General features: G+C 37.0%; 1 protein-coding gene across 2 annotated transcripts in view; it reads left to right on the top strand.

Annotated features, from left to right (window-relative positions):
- The window catches only part of COG5 (component of oligomeric golgi complex 5), a 174166-nt gene that overhangs the window by 58165 nt on the left and 99246 nt on the right, over positions 1 to 16755 (top strand). For both annotated transcript variants that reach the window (XM_050970033.1, XM_030237724.2), the window contains exon 7: positions 13705 to 13835. In XM_050970033.1, coding sequence (XP_050825990.1) covers positions 13705 to 13835 — 131 coding nt within the window. The remainder of the gene's footprint in view (positions 1 to 13704; positions 13836 to 16755) is intronic.

Genomic DNA, 16755 nt, shown 5'->3' with positions numbered 1-16755 from the left:
TTTCAGCAATCCAATAAGTACACAAGCATCCAGAACCAAACTGCTTCCTCTTCTAAAGGGCACTGCAGTCAAGCCAAATTTCATACTGAAACTGTCTGTTTACTGCTTTAGTGAAAGTTGGTTTTGGGGAGCCACTATCCTGGAGCAGCTCTTCCTGCTCTTTACTTGCTGGCCATTTCCAGCCACAAAAGCAAGGCAGCTTACATGTGTCTCTGTGTGATGCGCATATGAATTTAGGATTTCTAACTTTTCCTGACTGGCTGTTTCTGATTTTTCTTTTAACTTTTTTTTTTTTTTAAGAGGGTCCAACACACATAAAGTAAATGTTGCAGTAAGTGTTCCTGAAGTACCGAAGACTTCATAAGTTCATAAGTGTAGATGTTCATTGTAAGATGAACATCTACACTTATGAAGTGTAGATGTTCATCTTACAATGCTTTCCTTGTGTATTTTTTTCTAACAAAAAAGTCTTTTTTCATATACTTCATTTGCAAATAAAATGGCAAAGAAGGTCATAAGATCAATTAAGTGAATCAAAAGTTTTGCTTGATAGAATGGTCGTGGACTTGTTTTTCTCAGTTGATAGAACTTAAGACTTTTTTCGTTGCATGGTATTTGGGGTCATTAAGTACCCAGAGGGGTCAGGCTCAGGCTCAGCACTGTACTGGCTCTGCTGTGGTTAGGGAGTGTGCCTGCTGTTCATTAGTAACTCTCTGTTGGGATTCTTGTGCCAGAGGTGTAATTCTATAGTGTTAGATAAATCCATTACTTGATAACCCCAAGATCCAGTGAAGGAATACATGGCAAACGCTCCTGTGATACTGTGAGGGTGGAGATGTCAGTCAGCTGTCAGTGGCCACCCCCTAGAAATGAGCTTTAAATGGCTGAGGGGCAATTATGATGGAGGTACATGGAATCATGAATGCTGCAGGAGGAGCAAAGGAACACAATGAACAGTTACCCTCTTCCATTACAAGCCCAAAAAAGCTCTGAATGAAACTGTCAGGTGGCAGGTGCACAGCCCAAAGTTGCTGCCCCATGCAGTGCACGTTTCAGTTGCCATGGGGAGCAGTGGTTGCGAAATGTTTCCATGAGTTCCAGGAGTTATTTTATAATGAATGGAAAAAAACCAGAAAGTGAGGATTGTTGAACATGATAGTACTCACAATACTTGTGGATCATAATATTGCTGAACCGTGAACTGTTGTTCCGTGGAGTGTCTGCTTTCCAAGGTGTCCATGCTTTGGGCTCTGCCCCCCATGCTGGAAGGAGCTGGAGCTTGGCAGGAGCTTAGATAAGGAGCTGAGGGTGAAATCAACTCATGGAAGCTAACAGCCACGACCACAGCTCATCTAGCAGCTTCTCTCTTAGGATCTGTCAATAGAGATTATGTACTGCTGGCTGAGATAGCACAGAGATATGTATTTGACAGTAATAAGTTTTACATATTAGAATTGCATATGTTGTCACGTTTCCAGTCAAGACTCTTCACTGCTGCTGCCTTTTGATTTTCAGACTTTCAATAATGAATAGTTTTGAGTATATTAATATCATTAATTTTGAAGACCCTTGATAATCTTAATTTAATTTTCTTCTGAAGTTATTTTCTTGTTTTGGTTTTTTTTTTTTTTTTTTTTTTTGTTTATTTCTTTTGCTTGGCAAAACACACTTTTTGGATGTTGGAAAAATGTGAATCTTAATTGTGATGCAGTGTAATAATATCTTCAGGACTAGGTTCCTATTAGAAAGTTCAGTATATGCTATTGAAAAATTGGTTTTTCCCTGTTTTTTTTTTTCTTCTGAAAGAAAAGGTGTTTAATTTAAACAGTATTAATGTTTTAGAGAAGATTCTGTTTCTTTCCCGATCTTGAAATTATTCATAACTAACAGCAGTAAATGTCACAAAAAATGCTTTGTAAGGCTTAAGAAGAATTTATCAGACTAAATATTATTTAGAATTAGAACTGTAATAAAAATTATGATAGAATCATAAGAGTACACAATGCATCTCTATGTTTTCTCAATTTTATTTTTAAGTATTAAATCGCTAAACATATTTTATTCTTCAAGCAGCACATTTTTTTGTCCATTCAATTCTTTTGTGTTAATTATTAGATACAATTGGCTGACAGATGTAGGTAATAAGAACTGGCTCATAGATTATTATGAAATTCTACAAAGAAAATATCCGCATTATTTATTTAATAACAGTTACTTGCTAAATTAAATGTTTTCCCCCATCTGTTAACAATTTGTGCCTAATGACTGAAAGACTTGCCTGAACTTATTGTTTGCTTCCTTGGATATGCAAACTTTTAAAAAAAGGGATTTATATTTTTAGCATTTAGCTCATTACTTTGAACTCAGCTACAATAGATACTGATTTTTAATTTTATGTCTCTGTGACATTAATGATAGTAGAACTCAAATGTGTCATCTGTACTGTATTAGAGAAGACTTAGCTTTTCGATTTTATCAATTTCGAAATAAAAGAATAAAAACAATGGCTTTTCTCTCTGTTTACACTGATATTTAGTCATTTTGAGAAGACAAGTACATTTTTGTGAACTCTTAATCTATGGTAATTTTAAACCTTCATACATGCATGCGCTTCCTAATTTTAGCACTACGTGTTTTTGGTAGAAAATCATGGTCAGTGTACATGAAAAATTAATAGTGATGGATCATACTATTTTAGGTTTCGAAAGAACTTTGGCAGGTAGCAGAAAAGGTCTGTGCCACAGCTGTGTAATGGCAGTCCTGGAGTGTGCTGTAGGTGATTGTTCCCTTCTGTTCCGTGTTTGAGGGGAAGCTGTGCAGGTGGGCTGCTCCAATTCCTTCCACTGGTGTTTGCAGCTGGGTGATCATTTGAGTGTGTAGGGATTGGAGGCTGTGGGGAACACTGGAGCAGCTCCTGTGGGCTAGGTTGGGAGGGATGGGACATTTCCTTTCAGCTTCCTCGTGTTCTGCTTAGAGCAGGTACAACTAAACATTGCAGTAAGTGCTAAGGGTGACAGTAATAGTTTGTCAATTTGTATTAAGATAACTTCTTTATCAAATTGCAATGAATGTTGTAGAGGGGACAAAAAAGGTTTTAAAACTTTTCTCTGATTTCACTATACAAACTGTACAAAATAGAAGGTATTAAAGAATCATCAGAGGCAACTGCTGTCAGTCTGTCAATCCTGTTGAAAGGTCAAAAGGCAGGCATCTGTGCAGGCTAACTTCAAATGCAAGTGTTTGCAATATGAACACTGTTAGGTTCAAACACCGTTTGGCTTTCAAACAACGTTATTTTCTTGCCTATTTTTTTTAGTACCATTGCTAAGTTCTATTGTTGCTAGAAGAATTGGCAAGAATTCTGGCAGACTGGGCAGATTTCTGCCATAGGCTGGTCTCTAAATTTCAGAAAAGACTTTGCTGTAGGAGATTAGATATATTTCAAGAGGTTTTTAAAATTTTGCTGTTACGTTTAAGTTGTTAAGAAACACTCTGTGTAACACAAGGTTCACTTTGTTCTCCTACAAACTATCTGAGGTACATAAAGCCTGTGTGATTTATAACCTGTGCAACATCTGTTGACTCTAAAGATGATAAAAACAGGTAAATCTGCAGCCAGTTGCAGGAAGTTATTGATGATACGACAAGTGAGGGGTGGGAGGAATTAAATATGCGTTTATTGAAGACAAAAATTACATATATTCTAGAGTACTGAAGGAGTTAACATAGCTGTTACTAAAGAAAATGCAGTTCTGCTTTTGCAGAAGTGTTTTCCTGAAGGTGTAAGTATGAAAGGGTGAATAGTGGGTGTTGAAAAGAGGCAGGAGAGACCCATAAGAAGAGAGGAATATGAAAGAAATATTTGCAGCTTATATATATATGTAGTAAAGAAAAAAAGTAGTATTCCCCCTTATGCAGGGGCCTAGATAGCATAGTTTTTTTTATTACTTTGATTATATAGCACTGTAGCACTGCTGATTCTTGTGTCTCCTGGCATTTAGAAGTCCATGTTAGAAACTACCTGTGTTCTCTCATGGGCAATCTGCATTTTTGGATGCACTTATTAGTGCAAAAATAATGATATAAACTCAAAAAATGTGGGAATATCTTACCAAAAAGAAAAGCAAAATTAATGCAAACTAGCTAGTTCAGGATGGTACTTGTAGACTGGTAGACCTGTAAGTCTGTAGGTGTCCTTGTGTACCTTTATTCAGGTGTAAAGTATTCAAAAATTAGGTCAATAGCCATTGTCATCATTAATTAAAACTCACAAATGAACCAAAATCTCCCCTTCCCTCCTTCGAAGCAGTGATTCAGCCAAGAGTCAGCCATCTTTGCCTTCTCCGCAACTGGTGGGATGTTTGAAAGAAGTTATTTCTGACTAAGGTTCTTGAGACACATCATCATTTTCCTTCATTTTCTTTTATCATTGCATGGTCTATTGCAACACGGGATAGTACTGATGGAAACTGAATCATCACACGTTTACATAAGGCTCTATATTGAGGAATTCTACTTAGCTATTGAACGATAATGTATTAATAAGATGTAAAAGCTGCCTGGTGTTTTCAGGCCAACATGTAAATTTAGGTTATATTTTGCATCTCTCTGCTCATAACTATTTTGCTGGTTTTCATGGCTTTAGTTACAATGCTAACTTAGGCAAACAAGAGACAGCCAAAGTCACATACCTTCATTTAGGTGAGTCCTTATCTCAATTTCTAGTTCAGAAAGGAGATAGTTTACTTCATCCACTCCATTTGGAAGGGCATAATTCTTTTACATGGGTTTATGGTGCAGTTGCAATATATTTTCAATGCAATTATCTCTGATAAATATAAGAGTACGTTCTTTTCATCCTGCTTCATTTTATATACTGATATGAGGCTCCATTTCAAGGACTGCTTATTGTTCACCTGCTGAGATTTCAAGAAATATTTTGGAGACAAAAATCCTGATTACTGTCTCCATGAAATGTATTAAAAACAAGCTTTATTCACCTCTTTGTTTTCCAGTTTTGGATGCTCTCCTGAAATACGAGCAGAAATGAGCAGTACCATTGGTCTTGCTAAGGAACAAGCACTGCAAAGCTGTGGGCTTAGGTGGGGAGGAAGTTGTCAAGGTGGAAAGCATATGATGGCACTGAATACTCTTACAGATTAATAAAACCAAATTGTATGAATGTCTCTGTATTTGTATCCTTTCACTACATTCCTTCATAATTTTCTGTCTGCTGTTTTTCATCATTCTGTTATTCTCAGCTCTTTCAAAGCTGAAGTTCATTTGTTCTGTAATGCCCCACTTGGGCTAAATCTCTCTCCTGTTCCATATTCTACCTTTCTGTCCCCCTTTCTGTTTTTGTCTCTTTCACACATGCTGTACATTTGCTTTGCATCTGTGATGCTATGAAGTCTGTTCAAAACCGAAATAGGACAAGTAGATTTTTACTGGCAACATGTTTTATTTTTACTTTGCTCCAAAAAAAGCCCAAGAGGAGTATTGACTTGTAGAGGTATTATTGCATTGTTGCCAGAATAAATTTAATTTTGAAAGTCCATTTTGAAATTTTCTTTTGAATATTTTCTGATTTCCAGGCCATAGCTCTCTGATAGAATACATAGGGTGAAATTGGTTTCAGTACTTCCACCCAAGTACTACTGATGAATGGCATGAATGTTACAGTTCTTCGTGAGTATTTTATCACAGAGAATTTAGAAAAAAAATGCAGTTTTAGTTACTGAAAATGTTTTGGGAGCTCTTGAGGGAGTTTTCTCAAATCAGCCTATTTTAAGAAGCTTACAGTGATTTTTAGATTTCTAGATCCTAATGTTTCACAGTTTATCAATTTTAATTATATTAAAATACAGCGTGTGCATTCCTGCAGGTTAGTATTCTCCATGGCTGAGGTGTGTGGAACCATAAGTACAGTGTTCTGCCCCCATGGCTAACTAGAATTCCTCATGCTGTAGCCTGTATCTCCTACCTGTTCTGCACCTCTGAGAAAGGTCTGTCTGTCTGTCAGGCAGTAGAAGATGCAGTTAGGTCTGTTCTTAACCATTTCTGTTCAAGGTTAACAGACTCTGTTCTCTCAGCCTCTCCTCACACTCACATGCTTCAGTCCCCTGTCATGGTGGTTCTCTATTAGGCTCGTTTGTCAATGTCTCTGTTTTCTTGGGAGGTGTGGTGTACAGTGGCTTTACAAGTGCCAAATAAGAAGAGTAATGATTTCCCTCAACCTTCTGGCTACACCCAGTCTGGTCCACAGCTGGCAGCCTCCGCCACAAGGTTGTACTACTGGTTTAAGTTACATTTTCTGTCCACTGGGTCTGTTTCTGAAAGCTTCTTTCCAGCCAGTGAGCACCCAACCTGCTTGTGTGGACAGGGCTGTGCCATCCCAGGTGAATGGGCTTAACTCACTTCTGCTGACCTTCATGATGTTTCTTTCTGTCCTTACTTCAAGGTTGCTGTGGTTCTTCAGGATGGCAGCCCTGAGCACTTCCTCAAACTGCTGTCGCCTGTAAGCTCACAGAGGGTTAATTCTGTCCTGTCACCCAGGTTACTACAATGGCATTAAGCAGCCACCAGCTGGATGTGGGGCTGCTGCCTGTTCCCCTTGGAGGGCACAATAGAAAGTAGCAGGTTTAGTAGGTCGTGGTGAAGTAAGGTTGTGAGTCTGTATTCAAGGGTGAGGGGGAGGGATGGGGGAGATCTAATGGTGTGTGGGAGGGGGAACCTTAAAGGAGTTCAGCAACTCTTGCTTTAGGCCTAAGTAAGTGTGGGAGTCGTGTGGTATAACTTGTGATTAGACCTAAGTAGTGTTTGTCTTGGTGTGTTAAGCTATTTTCTGAATCATGGCATTTTCACAGGAATGTCTCCAAAATTTGGTGCTCATTGTTAAGTCAGTGATGATGATAAAAATAGATATCAAACTCATTTCCATCAGTTCCAGATCCTGCGTGGCATCTGATTTCTAGCCCAGAGAGCAGTAGGAATTAACTCTTCCATCGAGACAACTTAAATGCAGCTTTAATTTAATTTAAAAATAGCTAGTCAGTCTTCCTCACTGCTCCCCCATAATTGTTCTCAATTCAGGGTGTGTTTTTTTATATTTTTGCATGCAGTCTGGAGAGAAGCAGCAGGCTTCCTCTGTAGATAGATAGGATTGGACATAGATGATTATTACAGCTCTACTAAATATTTTAACTTAAACCATATTCTATTAAAAAAACCAGGAACAATCTTTTGGAGGAAACAAAGCTGATCCCGAGTGCAGGATGACAACCCATTCTTTCTTATTCCAACCTGCCTTTATACTTAAAACTTCCTGCTTTTTTTTTATAATGCTAGATGGAAAATGTTCAATTTCTTTCATATCTACATGGTCTCTGAATTAGAGTGTTGAATTCTCAGTTTTCTTCTGAAGTAAAGCTTTGATCAGGTAAGATGATGCTCCATCATTGGAAGTGTTTGAGATCAGGCTTAACAGGGCTTTGAGCAGCATGGCATCATGGAAGTGTCCCTGCCTCTGCAGAGGGGTTGGGCTACATTTTCTGTAAAGGCCCCTTCTGACCAAACCATTGGGGAATGATATAATGTGCATGGCAGGTCTGTTTTACAGTACAAGATAATTGTCTGTGTTTAAATGAGTAGTTAAAGTTTTGCTTTCTTTGACTTGTATGCTTTCCACCAGTTTGGTTTTGGTACTGTTGACCTGATTTCTTTAAAATGAAACCAGTCTTGGATTGAAATGAAGAGCTGAGAAGTGCTTTGCTCCGTTTTTATTTTTCATTTTTATTTTTCCTTCACTAGGGACATCTATCAGAGACTATACCTAGTTGTCTAATATTTCCTTTTCTGGACTTAAACAGAAAGAGTCTGTTGATGTGCTGTCTGACAAAACAAAGAAATACAGAGCCAAGGGGCCCCACTCAGTTTCTGTCTCCAGCAGGACAGTTTTCATTCACTTAATGTTGCTCAAACAGCTAAAAACCGAAATCTTATGTATTATGAATGCAAATAGTGAATTTTTAAGATGTTAGAAATTGCTTAAGTAAGAACCAGATTTCGTAGGAACTTAATGGCACTCCAGTGACACAGACAGATTTTATTTTCTATTGTTTCACTGAAGAAATGTTTGCAGGAATTTTGCCATATAGGAAAAGAAAAGAAAGATACCAAGAGTTTTGGAAATAAGTGGCATTTTAGTAAAATATTTTTTTCTTCCTCTTTACTAATGGATTGATAATACATGCAGAAAAAAATCTCAAAGTTAATAATTTATTATTCAAAATTAAAAATTTTTAAAATATATTCAAAATATATGACATTGTGTATGTCACCTAGTATGGAGCAATTACATTGTTATTTTGAACACTTTACAAGGCATGGTAATCTATGCAGTTTTGATAGGAATTAACATCTTTTTCTGAAGAGCTCAAGTTGCATAAGATAGCTGTAAGATATTGTTTAATAGTACCAGCAGTGGAATCGCTTTCACTTGATTTAAAGGCTTAATATGAGGCTTGCTTCAGCAAGTACTTTGGTGCCTCGTGCAGACTGTGGGGCAGTCATTTCTGCTTAAGTGGAGAATTAGTCTGGTTAAAACAGAGCATAAGCAAAGGTTCTTTTTGGAGGTATCAGATTTCAGTTTGAACACTTAGAAATTTGCCTGCTCTTGCTATTCCTCTGCTCTCTATGCATCAATTGTCTGGCAAATTTGTCTCCAAGCAGCAGACCACTGTTCTTTAAGGTAGGGTGTTTGCTTATTCCACCTAGAGACTAGAGATATAATGTAAAACGCTAGGTTGCTTTCACCAAAGGGTGAGCATTGGTCTGCTGCTGAGGTATTGGGATCTCAGGCTCTCTTCTCAGGGCTTTGATTTTTAAATTAGCTGCATTGACAAAAACAAATACGAAGGTATTGACAGTGGACATATTCGAGCCAAGCAGCATCCTGGGCTGTTGGTTCAGATACAGGTGAGGCAAACAGGATGTCCTTCCTGTCCAGTAGCTACTGCTGTAACTAACAGTTCCCTTAACAATGTGGAAGATAACAGAAACAAATATTGTCAATAGCAGTTTAGCTTCAGTTTCATGAACATCTTCTACCAATGCACACATGAGTCTTCTATAAAAATTCTTGATAAATCATGTACCCTCTCATCTTCTGCATACTTCAGTCCCAGCAGAACTCTTAGGTATCATTTAAACCTGTAGAATTTTTGGAATTTAAATTTGTAATTTCTTCAAAAATTGTAATTTTTCTTCACTGTGGAAAAACAGCAGTATATCCTTAGGGTACAGATATTACCGACATTATCTGCAGCTAAGACTGCAGAATCAAGTAAAACAGATGACCAATGCAAGAGAAAAACACCTCAAACCTTCCTCAAGTAGGGAAACAAAGATCTGTGATTTTATCATTCTGTGATTTTATTTGAAATTTCAGGGATGGGTTAGTTTCCATTAATGTCCACTTCCCCCATTCCCAATCTCCCATGGAACACCTCTTAATTTGTCATTGGATTCTTGCACTTGAGGATAGTTTCATGTCTGCAGACCTTAGGAGTTTGCTCCTGGGGAATCCACTTTGGATGTTCTAATTTCCTCTTTTCCCCCTCTTTATTAGTGTCGCTGAGGTTGGTTCTCAGAGCACAGAAGGGTTTCTCCTTTGACTCAAGTAGCCTCTTGAGTCATGCAGCTTAATCACATTGGTTTATTGCTGTCTTTTTTTTCCTCTTTGTTAGTGCTCCTTATTGTTCTCAGTAGTCTTCTGTTGATTCTCTAATTTCTAGCAAAAGCTTAGAATCAATTCAGTCTATATAAAGAATGTAATACAGTTTTTATGGAGCTCATAAGGGTGCTAGTGTCATAGTTATCTCTGTTCCAAAACATATTTCAATCCTTACAGAAAGTTGCAATTTCTAATCTTGATTCTGTATTATCACAAAGAATATTTGAGGTTAAAAAATGAGATCACATAACAGAAAGGATCTGTGTTGGTGAGTCATTTAGATTAAGGAAAGCTAACTGTGTTGCTCAAAGTACTGCTTTTTGCCTGATGTTCTATCTGCATATTGGATTTGTCTGTCTGTGAAACTCCTCTTACATAACTATCTGGGAAATACTGCTTTAAAAAAATGCATTTTCAAGCAGTAGCTTAACCAGTAGATTAGAAAAGTTGTTCAGGATTAATAAATCAAGAAAATTCAGTATTTTAGTCACAAAAATACTTGTTTTAATAAAAAATACAGCCTTGGTAGGCTGAAGTAGATTTTATATGTCACTTATTGCTAGGTCTTAGTGTATTCTGCCTTGACATAGAGTATTTTTGTTCAAGAAAATAATTCAGCAGGCAGTCTGTATTTAAAGTTCTTAGAAAGTAAGTTCAGCTGTGCTTTCCAAGTTTAATAGGGTGTGATAAAGGGAAGCAGTATCAACACCCAATGAGAGTTAAGGATTTGCCTTTACGTTCCTGAACCTATATAAAGAGGTAAAATTATCAGCAGGATGAGAGGTAAAGGAATGTCTATGGAACTGGAGCTCCTTCCTCTAATTTGCTCCCTGGCTGTGCTGAGAAGTGGCTGGAGCAGCCTGTGGTGCTGCTGAGAGCCTTGGGGGCTGCTCCAGCCCTGGCACGTGGTGGTACAAGATACTTAGATTCTAATTTGTTAAAAACACAAATCTTCCCAAAGATAAGAAAATGTTATACATATACTTTTAAAATCTCTTAAGGGAGAGATGTCAGTCATAAATATATACTTACTAAATCTTTTAGAGTTAATACAGTACTAGTTTCACTGCAGAGCTATAAGGTTAAAGCAGATGAGAAGCTGACATGCTTTAAACTGGACACCAGTCCCCAGAGTCTGTGCTAGCTGAGGGGTGAGCCATTGTTTTTGGTTAATTCCTGATGAGTAGACACAAGTTCCTTACAGCCCATGTCCCACTCACCTCTGATCATGACCAGAGTGTTACTGACTGTGCACTGCAAGAAATAGAAAAACGATCTCATGAGTAAGTGCCTGAAACAAAATCCTGCATTTGCTACTCCCTGAGTTAATAACCCATAGCATTTTTGTTGTGTTCACTTGACAGGGTTTCTGTACGAACTAAAACTGACGGGTTGGAATGTGAGAGTTCCTCTGCAATATTTTAAATAAATCAGATCTTAAATGCACAGGTATTCTGGGAATGATCTGGCTGCTCTTACATCAACTGTCCTTGTGCTTGGTTTCATCGTGCTGTCCAGGGTAGCAACATCACTCTTGAGAGTACACAACTGTAGGGATTTCTAATATTATGTTGTCTGCATAGATGGCAAAAGCTATCAAAAGATACATACCCTGCCTGAGCTACAGCTTCTGCTCTCACATAAGAATGGCAGGAAAGCACTTTCAGGTGTTTCTGACATAGACCTGCTGTCCTTATGAAAACTGCTTGTCTTTTGAAAACTGTGTAATTGCTAGAGCTTCCTTACTGTCAGAATATCACCTAGGAGCATCTGCAGTAGTAGCCACTGAACCTACAGGAAGGCCCACTGTTTTCAAGTCCTGCTGAAATGCATTGTCCCAAGATATTTTATTAGGATTGCAGAAAATTTGGAACAAAGTTGCAGATTTTAACAGATTGGCAGGAGGTGGAAGCCAGTCAGAGACACAAATGGAGGTTTTTGGAAAAGCCAAAGCAGCAAGGTCTTTCTGTTAATTTCTTAAAACCATCAGAAGGATTCGATTTTTAGTCACTCGTGAAGTGACTTAAGTTAGATTTTGAGATGAAACACAACAGGAATAAATAGTATCTTTTTTTGTAATCTTCCTCAGATTCTCTGTGGATTTAGGAGATCATGACCATATTTTAATTTCGTTTTGTTTAGGCAGCCTGGGCTTCCAGATTATGACTTTTTGCCATAAGTGAACTACACAGCAGTTCTTGTGTTTGTGATATATGTAAATATTTGGTAATATTTGCATCTTTTTTAATCTCATGTTGCCAAGAAACTTTTTTAGAGTTTCCTATGGCAGTAGAGTGAATCTGAGATAGTGTTTTCCTCCTTTTTTTTTTGCTGTGCAACTAAAAGAAAGGGGTCAGAAAATTAGCCTTCACATTCAAGACATTTGCTCATTGGAGCTTGTTGGGAGTTCAATATTAGTTTTAATGGGTTCATATGCCAGACCACCTGTAGAGATGCAACTTAGTCACAGCAAAATGTTGCATGGAAATAAGGGGCAAGTGTGGCTGCTCTGGCCCGTGGCAAAAGCAGCTCTGTAAACACGCCAGCACACAGGGCTTCATGAATTCCCTCTGCTGGCCTGCTGCTCAGCTGACCTTTGACCCCTCTGATCCATTTTTAAACAAGTGCATGCAGGGAAAAGCATTTGCAGGCCTATTCTTAGTAGACTAAAACCTATTTGACATACTGTACTGTTAAGAGAGATGATTTCCTTTATGCCTTTTCTAAGCTTTATGCAGTATTTCAGTAAGCTTTTTGTTTTGATTTCTTATATGGTGTTTTTCTTGTGCAGGTACAGGGGTGTTCTCTACATAGCTGTGAAATTATTCACTTGGAATTTTGTGTTCAGTTGTGAACATGTCATTGCTGAAATTCATCTGAGTATTAGGTTAGTTTATCGTGAATAAACAAAAATAAATGGCTACTAAAGTGAAAGGTTGTTTGGCAAAGATTTAAAAGTTCAGTTAGCTTAATTAAAATGTTCAAGTCTTTGCCTTAATAAACTTACTGTGACAACTAAAAGGAAGATAACTTAATTAGGAAGTCATAGAGGACTGGTTATAAATGGAAGGAGTGAAACATCATCCTATGAAGGAAGAATCTCATACTGTGTGTGAAATGCCTTGGCCATTATTTTGTTAGTTTTATTTGATCTTTCCAAAAAAGCAGTGGAAAACCTGTTTCGTTAAGCTAAATGTTGAAAACTGTGTAAATGAGAGTAGTCCTGCATTATGTTGTGATAAGCAGTAGTGTAAAGGTCTAGGCTACCTGGACGTGGAGAATTGGATTAATTTAAATCCTGGAAAATAAAAAAGGAGGGGAAAAAATCATTGAGAAAAGTTGAATTTGAATAGATTTTATTGCAGCAGTTTCCAGTCTAGCCCAGTAATCTCTAGCTACCCAACTGATGGTGATTTCCACAATGGTAATGATTTTTGTGATCATTCTGTAATTAAAAAGGAAAAGAAACATTATTTTTTTTCTTTTAGTATCATTCTTTTGTCTTTGATCCCAAATGTTTAGTAGTGCAACTTAATTATATGAAGTATAATTTGAGCCTTTTAATGCATCTTTAATTTCAGACATTAGAGCAAATTGTGCTTATTCGAACATCTGGTTAGATGAGTTTAATGATCTAGTTAATTCTTTGGGGCAAGGATATGACTTCTTGCCCCTTTTTGGCCCTTAATTTTAATTCTGTAATTCCTAGAACTCATGCACCTCTTCAGTTGTCTCTAGGTGTAGAGAAGTGTGTTGAAGTACATTCAAAGTGTTCAGTATCCAGGTTTTCTTAGTAATAGTCCTCAGATTTTCAGTTTTCCTGGTATAAGACATTACTTTGATGTACTGTATTGTCAAGTGTTGTATACAAAAACGTCCTTGGAACTGACTGTAACTTTGAAATGTTTTAACATGCTTAAAATGTTCCATTATCCTGTGTCATGCTTATCAATGTTTTGTTGCTTTTATAGATTATCTTTCTCAAGGGATAGATCTGTCTGGAATAGAAGTAATTGAAAATGATCTGCTTTTTATTGCAAGAGCTCGTCTTGAGGTGGAAAACCAGGCTAAAAGGTTGCTTGAGCAAGGTGTGGAGACTCAGGTAAAATACACTTTTTTCTTTCCTTCCTTTCAAAAGTAAAGTTTAAAAGAATTTGAGCTTGATTTCTTTTGCTTTGTGTAGCAATGTCCAGTGTCAAAAAAAAGTCCTATGTGAGAAATTTTCACACATGACTATATTCAAATAAATTGACAAAACTGGTCTTGCACAGTATTTGCAAGAATAAAATTTTGCAGGATCTGACCCTGTAATTTGGAAGAAAGTAGGTAAACTGTAAACACTGTCATAAAAGCTTGATGCATTCAACACCATATACAGCACAGCCAGTGTTGCCAGGCTTCATAGTGAAGTATGAAAAATGCAGTTTCTTAAAACTGTAAGAAGATTCTGCATTTTAGCTGTGCAGAAATATATTGAAAAGATTTGAAAGATTTGCATTAAAACTTCAAAGAGCAGTTTAAACTTTGAGGTAAATATTCACTGTAGGGAAATAAAAATGAATAGATGTAATTGCATTCATTCATATTAAATGTAATTATTGACATCTTAATAACCTGACTCCATCTATTAACTATTTGCAGTATCTTTAGTGCTATTTTCTTGCCTTTGTAAAATTTAATGTTCCTTTGTCTATACTTCTTTATATTATTCAAAACCAAAAATATTTTGCATCTTCATTGCCAGAGTGAGATCTGGTACAAGTTTCTATCAAATTTGGATCTTAAATTAGAGAACAAAGAGGCTTTGAACAAGACATTTTTATCCTGTTTCTTACCACGTGTTAAACTTCTCTCTAAGTCAAGGTAGTATTTGTTTATACTCTTGTAGATTGACGTGAAAATAGAATGTATACAGAATAGAAAACCTACTGAATAAATTGGCTTGATTAAACAATTGAGGATTAAAATTTTGGGTATGCCTCTAACTTTTACTTAGATCTGTTATTTCATCTAATTTTCTGCAGTAGGAAGTCATGGCTGTGGTAAATACTTTTGACTATTTGATGATAACAAAGTACTAGGAAAAAACCACCCCATTTTTCACTTGATTACTATTCCAGTGTTGAAACTTCTGGCTATTTGAGCATGTTACCAAGCTGTGATTGCACTTTTTGCAAGCTATGAAGCATATAGGTTATTAAATAAAGATTGATGGAAGACAGGGCCTAAGAAAAAGCAAGTGGACATTTATTTTAAATGTAGCAAAAGTCTTCATCAGTGTGAACTCATTCTAGTTTTTCATGTCAGATTTGACCTTCTCTGATAATTTTCTCTTCATATTAAATACTAAAATGGAACTGACAAAGAAACCCCGGGGAAATCAATCCCACTCCACCTGAAAAATAGACAGATTTATTAGGTGTTCCAGGCTGTCTCCAGGTAATCAAGAGATTATTAAAGTATATGCCTGTTGTGCTTTAGCCAGAGGCCTGTTTCCAACAAATGGAGGAGGGTTTGGAAGAAAATTATTGGTGCTTAGTCATATCAGAAATGGGGATGTTTTCATGAGGAGGTGTTGGGTTATACATCACAGGTTTGTTGTTGGATATGATTTGTGAATTTAATGTTGAGAACAATAGTTTGCTTTAGAAAATACATACGCAGGCATTGCCCAAGAAATCTAGAATTTGAAATGTGACTAGTGAATAGCATGTCCTTGATTCCTGTTATTGTGTTTTACTGACAAGCTGATTTACATATAAACCTTCAAGCCCTGAAACTTCCTTAAAGATGACATGGGACCTTAATCTTTTCTCCTGTATTAGGTACTAAAGAATTCCTCAGATGAACTGTCTTCCTGCCAGTATGCATTCTGGTGGCTGTCTGTACCTTTGAGAATAGTGCATCTGTATTTATCCAGGTGTTTCTTCAGTTATTTGATATGCATATTTGCAAATGCAGTTTTAGTTTCCACCCTTGTTTTCATCTGCTGTGTAAATAATACGAGATCAGTTGCCTATGTAAGAGCAAGCTGTATTTCTATATTTTATGTAGCACTTTTCAGCAACACCTTAAGAGAAAAATTAGCCTTACGTCTCCATTTTAGAGTATTTCAGTGTCCACCTAGAGGAGAAGCAGGAAGTGGAAATAAATTTTAAAAAGTAGGACTGGAAGTATTTGTTTTTAAACAAAAGTTGTTAGAATTTGGTTAATGTGCTTTCTAGAATTCAGCCTTTTTTTCAGAGATACTGCTAGAAGTTACTCTCACATAAAGAACAGAGCTAAAAATTCTAAACTGCTCCATTTAACATTTCTTATATATCCCCTTTGATTTGGACAGAGACTTTTTTTGGTTTTTTTACTGTTTATTTAATGATGTATAAGTCACATGCTAGTGAGCTGTGCACAGATTCCCCCAAATAATGTCCAGCAGTAGCACGTGGAAGCAGATACTTATACCTAAATAATACATTGTCTTTTTCTGTTCATTTTAATTCATGTCTTTATGGCATGTCCACCACCATGGGGTTTGTGTATTTCTCAGAAAAAATGAAACCTTGTCCCCCTTTGGGAATGTGGCATTAGCCATTGACTGCTTTAGAAGTGAAGTCTTCCACTCCTGTTCCTGGTAGAATCTTAAAGCTGCTATCTGGGTATAGACTAGAAGTTTTTGTCAGTGTGTCTAAACAGGCTCTCATAGAGCTGCAAACCACACTTGCCTTCCTAATCCTTTTAGAAAGCTCTCTTTGCTATTGTTGACAAAAGTAATACAAATAATAGCAAACCCAAGCACATAGGTACCAGTGGCTACAGGCAGGTTTTTATTGTTCTGTGTCCTTTGTTAGGCACTCCTAGTGTACATAGCACAGTAGACAGTCTTTCATAACCCACAGAACAATTTAAAGAAAATGGATTCTAACCCAATCTTTATTTCTAGTCCTAAGCTCCTTGCTAGCTTTCCTTCATACTGTAAGCAGGCTAATGGCAGATAGCATAGGAAGGAGGAAAGACAGCTTTAACAG

Source organism: Serinus canaria, chromosome 1A (assembly GCF_022539315.1).
Source record: "Serinus canaria isolate serCan28SL12 chromosome 1A, serCan2020, whole genome shotgun sequence".
Classification (NCBI taxonomy): domain Eukaryota; kingdom Metazoa; phylum Chordata; class Aves; order Passeriformes; family Fringillidae; genus Serinus; species Serinus canaria.
Note: the sequence above shows the minus strand (reverse complement) of the source record. Positions and strands in the feature narration are given on the sequence as shown.